At 27.6% G+C, this 15,857-nt stretch overlaps 2 protein-coding genes across 2 annotated transcripts; both read right to left on the bottom strand.

The window, feature by feature from the left end:
- Window positions 1-454: 454 nt before the first annotated feature.
- Bma-dus-2 (dihydrouridine synthase domain containing protein) lies at window positions 455-4,760 on the bottom strand (the record flags this gene model as incomplete). Its single annotated transcript, XM_043080892.1, has 13 exons — window positions 455-523; window positions 595-696; window positions 998-1,094; window positions 1,525-1,706; window positions 1,862-1,930; window positions 2,251-2,416; window positions 2,560-2,717; window positions 2,827-2,892; window positions 3,267-3,375; window positions 3,493-3,536; window positions 3,802-3,893; window positions 4,123-4,211; window positions 4,687-4,760. 13 exons carry the CDS (start codon window positions 4,758-4,760, stop codon window positions 455-457), a joined length of 1,317 nt encoding a protein of 438 aa, XP_042936826.1.
- A 2,486-nt stretch (window positions 4,761-7,246) lies between these two features.
- On the bottom strand, window positions 7,247-14,487 carry Bm6787 (SPRY domain containing protein; the record flags this gene model as incomplete). Its single annotated transcript, XM_043080891.1, has 17 exons — window positions 7,247-7,392; window positions 7,712-7,823; window positions 8,043-8,245; window positions 8,394-8,489; window positions 8,735-8,811; window positions 8,920-9,022; window positions 9,211-9,324; window positions 9,699-9,795; window positions 10,102-10,250; window positions 10,826-10,974; window positions 11,056-11,129; window positions 11,775-11,905; window positions 12,314-12,481; window positions 12,826-13,005; window positions 13,089-13,176; window positions 13,611-13,775; window positions 14,458-14,487. The coding sequence occupies 17 exons, from the start codon at window positions 14,485-14,487 to the stop codon at window positions 7,247-7,249; spliced, it is 2,082 nt and encodes a 693-aa protein (XP_042936825.1).
- Between the last annotated feature and the right edge of the window lie 1,370 nt (window positions 14,488-15,857).

The raw sequence follows: 15,857 nt of genomic DNA, 5'->3' as shown, positions 1-15,857 counted from the left end.
TTATCTTTTTTTTAGTGCTGTTTTGATTCGTAAATTTTAAGGTTTATTTTACTTCTTTATTCATTTTTTAATCTTTATTATGGTTCATTTTTTGTTATGGTTTTTCTATATAATTGGAATATAATGAAATCTTGCATATTTTAAAAATGGAATGTTTTAATTAAAGTACTTCTGATAAAGTGATTAATTTACAACTGATCTGCCGTGGTTATCAATTATTACGATATATAATCACTGTTTGGTAGAAACAGTGATTGTTATAAAAATTGTGTGTTATAAAAATTTGATGAACAAAAATTACAGCTGTTTTAAACCTGTAAAATTTAAAATAAATAAACAAATGATAATCAAATAACCTTAGTGAAATGTTCTAAATTTTATAAGTCTTACAAAATTAATAAAAATAACAATTGCCACATTTCAAATGATGATTATAAATGAATATTTATTTCATTTATTCTTCCCAATCACCGGGTAATTTTTCACGCTTACCAAGACCAATTAAAGCAGCCAATGCTGCCACCTGGAATTAATCAAATTCATTTGATTAAACAAAAACAAAAAATGTAACGAAACACAAAAAACACAATTTACCTGTTCAGCCATTTTTTTATTTGGTTGACCAATACGTGATGAGAACTTCTTATGATCAATTTCAACAATTGCTTCGTACCTTTTATCAGTTATGCGTAATTTCTAAAATCTATCAAACATTAAAGTTTTTGAAAAAATTTTACACGAAAATGAAGAAAACATAAAATTATAAATGAACGAAATTCATATTATTTTTATGTTCATTTTTTAGTCTTTATTTTTACCGTAAATTTATTTTTATTAATGCTAAAATAGAATATTTTGTCCTCTGTTTTTGAAAACTACATTTTAAAAATATTTCCAACAATGCATAATGAATGTAAAAAGAAACTACAACCATTTTTTGAGTAATAAATCAATAAATTAGTAACATTTAATGAGAAAATAATTAATTATAACTTACGCATTGATAAATTGGCCGATTAATTCCATTTTCATCACAAAAAGCATTCAAAATACACTTTGGAGTTACTGCTCCACTTCTATCTCTGAGTCGCTTACTAAATAGTTATTATGAACAGTTTCAACAGTAAACATTTAAAAAACAAACAAAAAACGAAGACAAAAAGAGGAGAAATTAATACAAGTTAAAACAATTTTAATATTTAAACATGAACTATTACAAATTATGCTAATGGATAGGAATAATCGGAATAACTTAATGGTTAATCATTATATTAGCTTTTTATAATTATGTCCATGTAGACAAGATATTGTCATGTTAAAACCAGAGAGAGAAAGGGAAAGAGAAAAAGAGAGAGAGAGAGAAGTTGTTATACCATACAACTGCATAGCAAGATAGTATTCAAGTAGTCAAACATATAAATAAAGATGGATTTCATGATAATAAAATTTATACTGAATGCAATTATTTCTAACAAACTTTTTGTTGCAATAATTAATTTAATAGAAGTATAAATAAAAACTTACGGTGGAAATGTGAGATCAATAAAACTTATTCCTGTTTCATCATCCACTTCAAATTTTCGCTTCTGTGTTGCTCGTTTTCGAATATTTTTATAACAGTTATATATATCACTAATGGACCATGCTTTACAAATATCTGAAATACTTCCTGCTAAAACAGTTTCTCGTCCACGTTCGTCAGTTTCCTAAAAAAATTACACTTTAAAAGTTGCATTTTGCAAGTATTTTTAGAAAAAATTACGAAAAATTTCGAAAGTTACCAAAATTAAAAAAAATTATTAACTATGGGAGAGAAGGATATTACTTAAGAAGCCTGAAAGAACGAATAGTAACTTGGCACCTGTTTAGATCCGAGAATTCTCTGCACTACATATTTTGTTGAGGTGAAATTTTCATCATATTTGCAAGCCTAAAATACAAAAAAAATAAGATAAACTTAAATTTCTATTAAAAATTAACTGTATAGAAAACATTTTAAGAAAAAAAAAAAACAGTCCGTCAATGATTGTAGTTTAATCTGCGAAGCTAATTGTCAACAATAACTTTACACAAACTGTCTAAATAACTTTACTAGCAATATTGAAAGTCAGAAAGTTTTAAAAAGACAAAACAAAATTGCACATTTTTTAGATATAAGATTTAAGCAAATTTCTTATTAAACAAATTATCAAAATTAATAATTGCATTCAGTTTAAAGAAAAAAATTCAAGAAACAAAAAAAAAAATTACCATTTTCAAAAATCCACATATTTCTTGTTCCCATGATATGAAACCTTTGGAACAAAATATACTTGGATTACTGAGAGCTTTTCTTGCTATCATCACACTACTTGCACCACTTTGCTCCCAAAACTTTATAATATCTTCATATTTTTTAATTGAACCAGAAAATCCACTATAAATACACTTTTGAAATGGTTAATTAATTAGAGTTTTACAAAAAATAAAATAAAATATGAATTCAGCTACCAAACATTTGCAATATGAATGATAAATTCTTTAAAAAAGCATTCATTATAAATAAATACATCAATTTACTTCGCAATAACTGGAACAGAAACTACTCGAGTGATTTCACGAATTTCATTTAAACGATTCATATTACTTTGTCGTTCACTTCTACGTCTGCCATGCACACCAATTGCTGAAATACCACATCTTTCGAGCATCTTCACAAATTCGAGTGTATCTTCTTGCTAAAAGCATAATAATGTATGAATTAAATTGTAATTAGAGAAAAAAAAAATCAGTATAAAATATTTATGATATTTTAATCAATAAAAGCATTCTTTAAAAAATATATACCTTATCTAATACACGTATCTTACAAGAGATTGGAATTGTGGAAACCGAGACACATGTCTGTACTATCTGAAATTCAAAATCATATAAAAATTTTAGATGTTTCAATGTTTCATTATGCATGATGAAAATTTGATATATTATATAGTAAATCGACTTCAAATTATATTTTAATATTAATAAAACGATAAATAAATGTGTAATTCGACGGAAAAATACATACATTTATAAAACAGCATATATCTTTTTTTTTTAAAATAAATATATGTTTACCAAATTTACATAAAACTCAGCCAATGAAACTTTACATAAATGGTTAGAGTAAAAATGAATAATTAATTATCGTCAAACTTTCAAATATACATTCCGTCAACAATTTATTGATTAATCTAATTTCAGTGTCTTATTCAGGAAGAAAGAGAAATATATGAGATAATTTATACCTCTTTCGCTCTTTCAGGATTTCCTAATAAAGCAGCACCCATTCCGCCAGCTATAGAAAATGGTTTCGGACAACCCATATTGATATCAATTGCTGCTACATCGTTTCCACTAAGAAATGGAAAATTAAAAAATATAATTCAAATTTGAATCAATCATTATTAATTAAAAAATCGAATAAAATAAACATAAGAATAAAGCAAGAATAAACCTAATTAATTAACATACACTTTTCTAACAACATTTGCCGCTCGTTCTGCATCATTTGTTCCCTACAAGAAAACATTTCTATTTCAGTTCTTCCTTTTATAGATTCCATATTTGTATTTATTGCAAATGACAAAAAACTTCCCTTGTTTCTTTCAAATATATATTAAAGTATATCATAATAAGGCACTTGACATCTACTTATTGATCTATTTATTGATTCAGATTGTATGTCAGTTATTAAATTATCAGTTAATTGCGGCAAAGCATACTTTTCTTTTAGCTTATTTTTCAATATATATATTTTTTAGGATGAATCATAAGACTTGCAATTTGTAAGACACATTTCTGCTTTTCAACTCGATTACATATCCTCAAAACGACGTCATCTTCACATGTATAATCAGTTGTTCCAAGAATATCTGTAATTATTCATTTCGAATTTTCAATTATGATCCATTACATTTCTTCTCTGTTTCTACAAAACTATGATTATTCTTCAAAAATTTTCAGAAATCTTTATAAGAAAACTCAAAATTTTTCTTCAAATAAAAATTTACGCTTTTAATCAAACTGAAGAGATAAACACTTAATTTATCAGGAATATTCTTATCAAAATTATTATACTATTTGAAAATTCCTAACTGCTACCATTAACTGTTCGTTGAGAACCTAATAGTTTTTGATCAACAATTTCTTCTGTATATACCAAATCAGCACCATACTGTAGTGCCAAAGTTCTGCAAACAAGAGATAAATAAATAAAATAGAGAGTAAAAAAAAAAAAAAAAGTCTTGGTAAAAATCTCAGCAAGAAAAAAAAAACTACAATAATGAATTTAACTTTTTGTAGGTATGTTAAAATCAAAATTAAATCATCTCTACAATTAGAATATTGTTTTCTCACTTATATTTTATCATCTGAAAGCTTAAACAACAACCATGACAAAAGTTAAACTACATGAGAAATAAATTCGTAATCATTTAATCATTCCAGTAATTTCTTTTTAATCATTTAATCAAATCCATTTAACCTAACTCAAATGTGATTTTTTTTTTTCTTTTTGAAAATAAACATTACATCATATCTCAATCCCCATTATTGAAATATATAACTGAAAATTTTTGTCAAAGACAGATAAGATTAAATTTTGATCTCAGGAAAGAAAATATCTAATATCACTAACAATTCAGATAAATAATAGAATTAACTAACCTAAGCGGTGTTCTACCAGCTCGAACCATAGGAGCTAATATTAATTTGTTTGCATAGAAACTGCTATCAGCCATTGATTGTTGTATAAAACTAAATCTTATGATCTAGCTAACATCACTGCATATTTTGCTCAATATTTAACTTTAAAAACGAAATTTAAAAGTAAATTAGCGAAAGTATTGTTGCATGTAATAAGTTTATAAAAATAATGAAATGTTATTATGAATAATAATATACTGCTAAGATTTAAAATATCAACAATTACCTATTTCTGAATCCTGTTCGGTAAAGCTTTTAAATTTCTATTACATTTTAATAAAAATTCTTCACTGATTTAAAATCGATAATTCTTGTGTAAACAGTGCACTAAAATATCACCACAACATAAATGACGCATTACTTCCCAAATCAATTTGTCAATAAAAGATATTGATTTTCTAAATAAATAAATAAACATCCAAATATTCAATAGCTGAATTATTTTCAGACAAAGATTGAAATTTAATAAGAATTTTAAAACATGCATAATTTGTGCTAATTGTTAGCTGAAATATAAAATGATCAAAAAGTATTTTGTTAAAATTTTCTTTATTCACACAATTTATGTATCCATGTGGAAAAAAAAAAAAGCGTTTTTGTTTATTTTTATATGAAGCGAAGACAAATCTTAAAAATAAAAAAAAAAAAAATAGAATAGCGAAAAAAAAAAACTCCAAATTTTCAGTATTCAAAATTGAAATCAAATGTGAAATTAAAATCGAAAAAAGCGATCAAATACATGACTAATGCAGAATATATTCAAATATATGCATGTATATTACATACAAATTCTAAGGAAATAAGAAAAAAAATATATGAGTACCATAATTTCCAATAAGAAAGGAAGAAAGAACGAATTGAAGAAACAGAAATGCGTTTGAGAAAACGAATTACATGTGTAGTTTATAATTTGACCAGATAGAATATAAACAAGAAAAAAAAAAAAAAAAATTTTCTAACCCGGAAAATCCTGAAAACCTTTCCTTGTATATTACATACATTAAACATTCCTGAAATTAAAATTTTCCTAGGCAATGAATTATATGTGTATATTCCGGGTTTAGTGAACAGTAAATGATAGAAAATAAGAAATACAGATGAAGAAAATAAAAAAAAAGGCATCGAATGCAAATAATTGCTAAGATTTTGCATGAAAAATGAACATTACGAGAATTGTTACATAGAAGAGAGTACCATTTAGAGTTTCAATAATCTTGTTGCTAAGCTTTCAACAGATATCTGAAATTTAAATCTAAGTTTTTTTTTTTTTTTGGAAAAAAATCAAAAAATTGAAGTTAATTTTGATCCAAAAAAAAAAAAAAAAATCACCAATATATTTACAAAGAAATGAAATTCGGTCAAAAATAATTGGAAGTTCAAATGGATGTTTATTGAAACATTTATTTACAGTACTGGAAAAAAAAAATAGCAGTCTAGGACCAGAAAAAAGGGAAGGATAAGATGCATACAATTAAAGAGCTAATATCAAAATTTTTCAAAAAAAAAAAAAAAAAAAGTGTGCTAAAAGATCAAAGAGAGATAAAAAAATTTAGAAATATCGTATACTTAAGAGCAAATTTAAGTTTGAAAATCAATAAAAAGAAAATCTTTGAACGATTAAAATTTATTTCTTACTATTCATTGTTCACTAAGATGTGTTCATGTTGTATAGTAATAGTGTAAATGTACACCGCCGAATACTGTCCCAGAGAAAAGATATAAAATTATCACACACATCAAACACCAGTTCGTTTAATTCATTCACTAATTATGCTTTGTTTTGATTATCAGCTAAGCTTAACACTAAAAACTAATTGTAATAAATGTTATGAGAGAATTTTGTTTGAGTGAGTAAAATTTTAAAACCCAGTTGATTTTGATTTAAAAAAAAAAAAGAAAAACCTTCCTACTGATAAAACATTTGGTTGTTGGACAAAGAAGCAAAGACGGAATGATAAAAAAAAAAATTATACAAACCTAAAACAGATGAACTGAAACGGAAAAATGTTTATACAGAAATTGATATAAAGGACTAAACACTACACAGAATAAAAAGTCAAGTTTGACTGAAAATGATAGATAAACATTGTGATACTCGTCTGAGGTCCGATACTTGAAAAGAGATGACCGCCGTGTCAATGTCGCTTGTTCAGATCTAACAAATGTCATTTAAGATTTCGTTTTTTGTCAAATGAAAAATATTATACGATCCTTCAAAATTTCGAAGAACTATTCATTTATATGACTTCTAATAGCTATGGAAATTCAAAACAATTTTAAGGTCCAATCTGAACTGTCTATTTCTAAAAAAAAGTCAATATCTATTTCCTAAAATTTCAAGTAAATGGTATTTTCTATACTTATATCATTTGAAATCTTCGAAATAATGTCCATCAATTTTTTTTAATCACTGCAAAAATTATAATAGCTAAAAATTTGTAGCGGCATATATCGACGGTCAACTTAAAGAATACCAAAATTCACATTAAAAAAGAAAAAAAAATTGATGATAGGACAAATATCAAAATTCCAGATGCTGGGCGACCAATTTATCCACATCTGCAAACACGGCAACACCAAGTTGCATTGCCGATAAATCGCTACGAAGCTTCCGCGCAGTACGAAAATGCATTGAGAGCAGCGATTCTTGCGGAAAACCCATATGCTCTTGAAAAAATTCGAAATTTTGGCTTTTTAAGGAATAATTTAGAATTTAGTAATTAATTGGGAAACATAAGTTAATCAATCAAAAGAAAGATAACAACTGGAAACAAAAATCTCAAATCTCCCGAATCAAATTCATTTCACATGAAACCATGAAAGACTAAGCATAATGTGGATATAGTTTTGATTTGGCCATTTAATTTCTGATCACAAATAAAATATGTATCGTCTTCGAAAAGAACCATAAATCAATGAAATTTATGACTAATCTATATGTATTATTAATATCTCCAAAAGTTAAAACAAAAAATACTAAAATAACCTCGTAAGGCGCTATTTAATCCGTTAGCTGCTTTTACACGTTGCATTTGTTCAAGCAAATAGCGAAGTGATGTATCCAAAGGTTTTGTATGACATATCAAGGCAAGGATATCCTATAAAGAAAAAATTTGACGGATAGTCACAGTCACCAGAAAATACTGTTTTGTTTATCTCCTTGCCTTTCTCCGCTTCCATTTCAAAAATATTATTAAAATTATCAACACATGGTGGCATTCTTCTAATTTTTTGAATTTCATTATTACATACTATCAGTGAATTATAGTCAAACCTTCCAATAAAGGTTTTATTTTCAAGAGAAAAAAAAAACTCACATGTACCCGGCGAACCAGATCTTCTGGTGGATCCGTTATTTCTTGACATAAGGAATTGATTTCTCGACCAAGTTTAAGGAGTCTTTCTATTTCACCATATTCCATCATATCTTTGGGATCACCACCCGTCCAACCTCGAGATGAAGTAAATGCTCTTTCGGCACTGCCAATAACATCTTGATGTGTGTCACCACAAGTTGGATCTAAATAAATCATAACAAATTTTGAATGCAAAAAATTAAACAAGTTAAAATATTAAATTTGCTGCAACTAACACAATTTATTTAAAAACAGTGAAAAAAAAAAAAAAAACGCAGTAACGGAAAAACTCGTTTTGAGTTCATGACAAACCTTGATCTTCATCAATGATAGTGGTCGCTGATGTGACCGGTTGAGATACGCCGTTTGATACGGCACCATTACTTGCTGCAACACTTCCATTCGACGCTGAAGAAAATTTTTACACAAAATTTATGAAAACAACTTTTCTTAAATACAACAACAAAAATATGCTTTAAATTTTTTAAAAGAGTATGCCAAACAGTCAATGACGCGTTAATTCAAAATCAACTGAATTAATTTGAATTTAGCTACAATTTGCATTCAATCTCATGCTACAATTTATGTCTTACTTAAATTTTTATTAAAAAATCAAAACAAAGCAAAGAAAAAAATCATAATTTCAATCTAACCATGAACTGCTCCATTCGATGATGAAGAGAGGTCACTTGCAGGTTTATCATCGATTAATTCATCAACTGACATATTACTGAAGAATTTTTTATTTCTTATGTACACTAATTACCGGACGTCAACACAGTGATTTAAAAAATAGTAGCCTGAATGATGGTTAAAAACAAGTTGGATAACATCTTACCGAATAACACTGCTACTTGCTTGTACACGAGTAAATCGGTTTGAATCTGTTTGTACTCCTTCATTACCCGTACGTGATCGACGAGTAACACATACGAAAGGTTCTAAAAAAATGATCTCATATTTAAAAAGTTTAAAAACACACCTTTAGTTAATCTGTTTTCCTTTAACACACATCATTAACTAACTTTGCATGAAGTCACAGTTCTATGATAAATCATTTCTATATATGTATATGTGCTAGAATAAGCATGATTATAAAATGAAGAATGAAATAATACTAAAAACAAACCCCATTCATCGTTACGTCTTTTGAACGGATTAAACGTGCCCAGATTTTCATTACTGGCAGTAATTGTAAATGGATGTCCTTTTCTACTATACACTTGAGCATATGAATCGCCTCCTGAAAATTATTATAATCATTTTACATAAATTTTCATTTTTCATTATAAAATTTTTTCTCTACATTATAGTCAACAAAATATGCAAAATAACACCTAGAAAATGCTTTTGCTATTCATTCCTACTTTCCACCTGACAATTCTTGAGTTATTGTCACACACGCAAGAAGAAAAAAAGCAAAATCCTCAAACTAATAACTAATTGTGAAAATGATGCATAGCATTTCAATACTATATCAATTCATTTTGATAGTGGATAGATAAAAAAGTTAGCCTTTCTTAAAACTATTGTCTTCCCCTAATCCTAGCCTCTTTAAAATCATGAAATCTTGATTTTTACTTGTAATGAATATACTAAAAATGCATCCATGTTAACCTGAGATTGCTGAAAGACTACTTTGTGTTGGACGAGTTTCTTCTTTTGGAGATAAACTACTAGCTGAACCACGCGAAGACACAGAAGAAATTATGATCTGAAATCAACACTAAGTTTTATGTAATGTAGCTATGGAAAGTTTTATTTTAATAACTTTTCAAATTTTTATTACCACAAAAACTATCTCGTTATTCGGTACACTCTATTTTCTATTAATGAAGCAATCAGAAATTTGCTTTTATGAGAATGACTAATGATTTTGACTATGTAACCTTTGTTTTCCTAAGCAACTGTTCTTTAAAAGTGTAATCGTAAATATATAAATCTTTTTTGATAATGACAAAGTGTAATTTACTGATAACCATATAATCAGAAATATCGAGAAAAGAAGTTACACTCTTACATTGTTTGCTTTGGCATAAATCTCCACGTAATACTGACAATTCAATAATAATGCTAATTCTTTATTTTGCTCCAGTAAATCCGGGCATAAAGCTCGTGCACGATCGATTGCTTTACCAACTTCACCGTCCAAAATCAACTGTTTTAATTCTGCAAATTGGCGCACTAAAAAAAAATTCAATGAAATTAAATGAAATATAAATGTGCATACAAAAAATTATCTATCATCTAGCTTACAAACATAAATCCTAATAAGTGTATCATTCACTGTGGTATATATCTGTAAAATTCTTACAAATAGATAAAAAGCAATTACAATTGATTTATCTTTATATAATATTTGAAACTAATCCAACCGTTCAATTTCTTAATTACATTCTCCCCATTGTGTTTAGCAAAACTCTGTCAATACAAATGTTACTGATAATGAATTATGCACAACAACATCTTCAACAGAACAGCTTTGTGTCAAACAGCTGCCATGTTTGCTGACAAACAAAAATAAAAAACTCTTTCAAATCGATAACATCCGCAATCGAATACTGAACTCCGAAGGACTTTACAATTTGATTATACGGAATCATTGATACTACTCCAAGATTTTGATTTCAATTTGGGGAGAATCTAATATTGAATTCCGAATTAGAAAAAAGCTAAGAAATATATTGGACAATCAAAACTGAAGCATCAAATATATTGGACAATCAAAACTGAAGCATCACAACCTCGACGTGTTTCTAACATATCACTTGATTCCTCTTCTCCTTTTTCCATTTGTACATCACCAGTTTCATCTAAATTTTGATCAGCATGCTTCTTAAAAGCAGCTAACGCTCTTCCATATCCTTCATGTAACAACCACGAAGATATTGCGCTAAAAAATACAAAAAAAAAGCAGAGTTTATCATTCGTCCTCTCACCGCTAAAAGCAGCAAAATTTATTACACATCCTTACCGATCCATCCAACCCGTTTTTGCTTGTGGCAGAACAACTTGGCATATTTGTTCATACGTATAATTGCGTGCATCCTGAAAAACTTCAAGAAATAGTTTTATGCTTCCCTTCTTTACAGATAACTTTGCTGATAGAAAAATACCTGCCAAACTGGATAATTTAAAAGAAAAAGGAAAAAAGAAAGATAATAAATGAAATAAATTATGCGAGATTTACCATTCTAAATTATATCCCAAGAATTAATTATTAATAACAGTGAAACCTGAAAAACTATTATCGTTTTGTAAAACCTATTCAAATATTCAGGCGCATTATAGTTCTTGATAACAGTGCAAATGTAAGAATAATAATAAAAGGAATATTATCACCCCAAGAAATATTCATCACAGTAATCAATTAATCTTACTAATTTATTCTTAGTGGTTTCAGCAAATTTAAAAAATGAATTCTTCTACATTATCCATTTTCTACACTCATGCAAGGAGCATTTTTTTTTTTTTTCAAATGAATTTAATTAATCGATTTCTCAATAATCTAATCAATGAATCATTTGGTTAAATGACTGCCACTATAAGTCTCCCCAAATTAACTTAATACACATTTCGCCATAATAGTTGCACATATTGTACTACATTTCTTTACAACTTTTATTTTGACTGACCATTTTATTACTATCGAATGAAATGAAACAATGAAATATAGAGGAATATAATGATGACCTTGAATTCTTGCTCGATGTCGTATTTGAAAGGATACTGTCCAAAGTTTGAATCCGCAATTGCACCATGTTTTTGAAGGCCAATCATTGGATATAAATCAACAACATTTTCAACTTCCATTATAGCAATACCTGTAGTAGCAAATAACAAGAATGAACAGTCTAAAAGACTTTACAAACAACTGAAACACTGCAATTATCCATATAAAATAAACGAATCGATAACTATTTTCATATGGCATCTATTCTTTGTTCACAATCTTCTTTTTCTTTGAGTAGTTTGTGCAATCGATAATTGCCACCACATAACACTTCCACACTTCAAAATATAAAGAAACGCCTAAGCAACAATTGCAAAAATTGAGCTATTACAAATGACGTCACTGTAATTAAAGTTTATGAAATAAGGAGATCATTTAAATTTTATTATATGTGCACAGTCACTAAGTACACATCTTATAATAAATCAAAAAATAATTATTTAATTTAATTTTAAAGAGAAAAAAAATTTAGTAATGAATAAATTAGATAAGAACTAACCCAAGTGTCGCCCATTTTTGGTGAAAAATATCGATTTTCTAACAAAGTCTACTCCACAACCAATGACATCATTCATCTTAAATGTAGGTCCATAAGCATGTCCAGTGCCTGATGAGCAAAAGAAATTGCCATCATCACCGTGATAACCGTATGATGCTCTATCCCAACCTAAATTTAATAATTATTAACAAATCCAGATATGCTTTATCTTCCTTTATTGCTCTCTTACATTATAACCGCATTAATTAATCTCACAAATACTTCATAGACATCATAAGAACTTTCCCACAAAGGCTAATATAGAACAAAAGACAAAGTCAAAGTCAATCTTTGAACGTAATTTATGAGTTTTGTAGCATAAATGATAATCAAATACGAAATATTAAATGACCATATAACACATATTTGTTGCAAAAGTTTTGAGCGAGAATATTTGAGTCTTTACGGTGACAGTTAAAAGAATGTTTTTTTTTAATGACCTAACAATGCATATATATGTATAGAAAGCAAACCTGGCAATCTATTCAAATCAACATTTCGCTCACATAATCCAACACCCATACAACATTCAGCTCCACTACATACTATTGTTACCTCGAAGTAGTACACACCACATGTTATAGGGATCGGATGATCCGCACGCACTGCTGCAGCATCTTTTGCATTCAATTCTTGATTGGGATCCCCACTATCTGTATCGGAAAACACGAATGTGAAGACTGATAAATGAAAAAAAAAAAAATGAAAATTCTAAATTTATGCCAATAATACTCACCAGCATATGCAACATTACGATAATCATTTGTGACAACCAATGATGCAGCCTTATCCTGATGACTCCAATGTGTCGGAAGTGGTGTTTTCTGAAATTATGAAAACATTAAAATATATATAAAATGAAGCCTTGTAAAATGAGTAGCATTAGCATTAATTATCTATCTTTCCTGAGAATTTCGAAAAATTCTAAAAATAACATTATTTTTCAAGTACTATTATTTACAAGTAATCTGCATCCAGATGATTCTGCTACATACTTTAAATATTTATAAGACACATTCCAAGCTATTTTTAAGCTCCACCTTCTAAGAGATTTAGAATAAATCACAGTTGGACATTAAATTTATTAGACATATCATATAATGCATGCATTTATATGCAGATGTCTGGGCAGTACATATGCAAAAATATCGAACTCTGAAACAACGAAAAAATTTCTGTGAAATTTTGAGATCTCGAGATCATAATATTGTAAGTTTTATATTATCATGAAAACTTTATATAGAGCACAGTTATGCACCTTTTGGTCCACAAATGGATAAAGTTGCAGCAAACGTTCATTGACTTCTTTAGGTCGTTCTCCCGCACATATTACTTTATATCGAGGTCTCCTACGTCTCATTGCCGGGTCAGGACTCAAACTTTTCACTTCAACAACATCATCCAATGGTGCATCATCAAAATCCTGCAGAATTTATACTCCTTAAAAATGTAAAAATTCTAAAATCGTATTTTCTTCACAGCATAATGATTCCTGAACTGGAACAGTGGTTAAAACTTATCCAAAAGTCAAATTTTGTCTTTCTTCTTTTTGTTTCAGAACTTAGAGAATTCGACCCATCAGTCTTCAAATTTTATAGCCTCTTCCTCAGGTCTTTGTCACATATATACTTTCCAAAGTCATTTGAAGTAAACAGCGCGATAATGCAAAGAACAGTTCAAGACAAATTTGGTGGAAGATTACTTCATGAAACAATGGAATGGACACTGATAAAGATCAGTGCACATACAATAACAAAAGTATTTTAATGTATGATCTTTTCAAATCCTTTTCGGTTCATAATGAACATTCACTGAAACTGGAGCATTCCGTTTTCCGTTTGTTGGACTTGCGTGAGTAAACTGCTTCTTCTTAATGTATAATTTTCTCCAAAACTACTAGTAAAAAAAGATTTTCTTGGAAAAGATACAACTTATTTGGAAGATAAATTCATAAATCAATATTTAAGCAAGAAAATCTATAATTTTTTATGCCAACACATTTTTTTCTAACATTTCTAGAAAAAGTGAATTTCCAGAAAAAAATCCTTTACATATTGAATTCTGACCAGAAAACTAACAAAAAGAATTTATAATAAGAAAGTTACATTTTGTAATACTTCAACTTCCATAGCCATTTTCCTCCTTACTTTCCGTACCTCGAAGTGACAACAACAACCGGCCACACCACCTCACAACCGGCCGATCGACACTTTTCTATCCCGGATATCTTGAATTTTACTGGTCCTGTCTGAAAGTGAAAGAATTCATGAGATGAGTTGAAACTTTTTCTCGAAATCTTTAATTTCCAAAATGTAAAATATTTTAAGAAAATATTTGCTGAAACTAGTAAAATTCCAAATAAAACAGCTGGGACTCTGATTCAAAATTCATTTGATATTACTTTTCAACTTGTCGTGTGATAACTCAGCCATTCCCATCGAAATGATTTATTTTAAGTTCATAATCTGCTTTTTTAGTTGCTATTTTGTTTTAAGAAAATATGTGAAAAAGAACCACAAAAAAATTATGGCAATAAAACATATTAATAATATTAGTTTAAAATTATCAAATAAAAATAATCAAAAAATAATATCTCAAACTTCCTTTTTTTGCACAGAAAATTTCCAGAATTTTACATCTTGGCTTTACTAATTATAACAAATTATAAATCTAATGGATTATATAAGGAGTAATAATGTATATTAAATATTAATTATACAATTAAACAACTTTTTTTTTCTTTTGATTTACACATAATTTTATCTTCATTTTCATTCTTATAAAATTTAAATACTTTTTGAAAAATGCAATAAATTTAATTTTTTTTTAAAAAAGAATATTTGATTAAGAAATTTTAAATTTTATAAAAATTTCGCAATATATACAATATAATTAATTAAAATTTTTTAATAAAAAAAAGAAAATATCGAATTGTTTGTTTAGTAGTAAAAAATACAAAACCAAAAAGACAAAAAAAAAAAAAAAAGAAATATCACAAAATGATAATTTGCATGGTAATATTAGACTTGCCAACATTTATTGATCACCGAACTAAAATATTTTGCTTTGTGGCAAAGCAGCTGATTTGACTAATACCGTATGAAAGTAAGCGTGTTAAGATCCAAATATAATGATTAAGATTGTATGATAAAGTGAACAAGGAAAGATGATAAGTGATAAAGTTCATTGATAATTTCATCATTTATGATTAATTACCGATATAGTTAATTAATAATGATATGATAATTAATTAGTATATTATACTAATAATTTGAAGATTATCAGCAATTTGATTGGTTAATTAATTATAATAATAATTTGAGAATTGTCAGCAATTATGTTAGTCAATTAGTTGTATCAATAATTTGAGAATTATTAGTAATTAGATTTGTTTATCATTTTTTTTCATTACGCTTTGTATTTTAATGTAATTTATTGTAAATGATTAGAAACTGATTACCAAGTAAAAGGTAGGAGTTACTTATTAATTTTGTCATATATGGTT

The sequence above is a fragment of the Brugia malayi genome, assembly GCF_000002995.4.
Source record: "Brugia malayi strain FR3 genome assembly, contig: Bm_v4_Chr3_scaffold_001, whole genome shotgun sequence".
In the NCBI taxonomy this organism is placed as follows: domain Eukaryota; kingdom Metazoa; phylum Nematoda; class Chromadorea; order Rhabditida; family Onchocercidae; genus Brugia; species Brugia malayi.
Note: the sequence above shows the minus strand (reverse complement) of the source record. Positions and strands in the feature narration are given on the sequence as shown.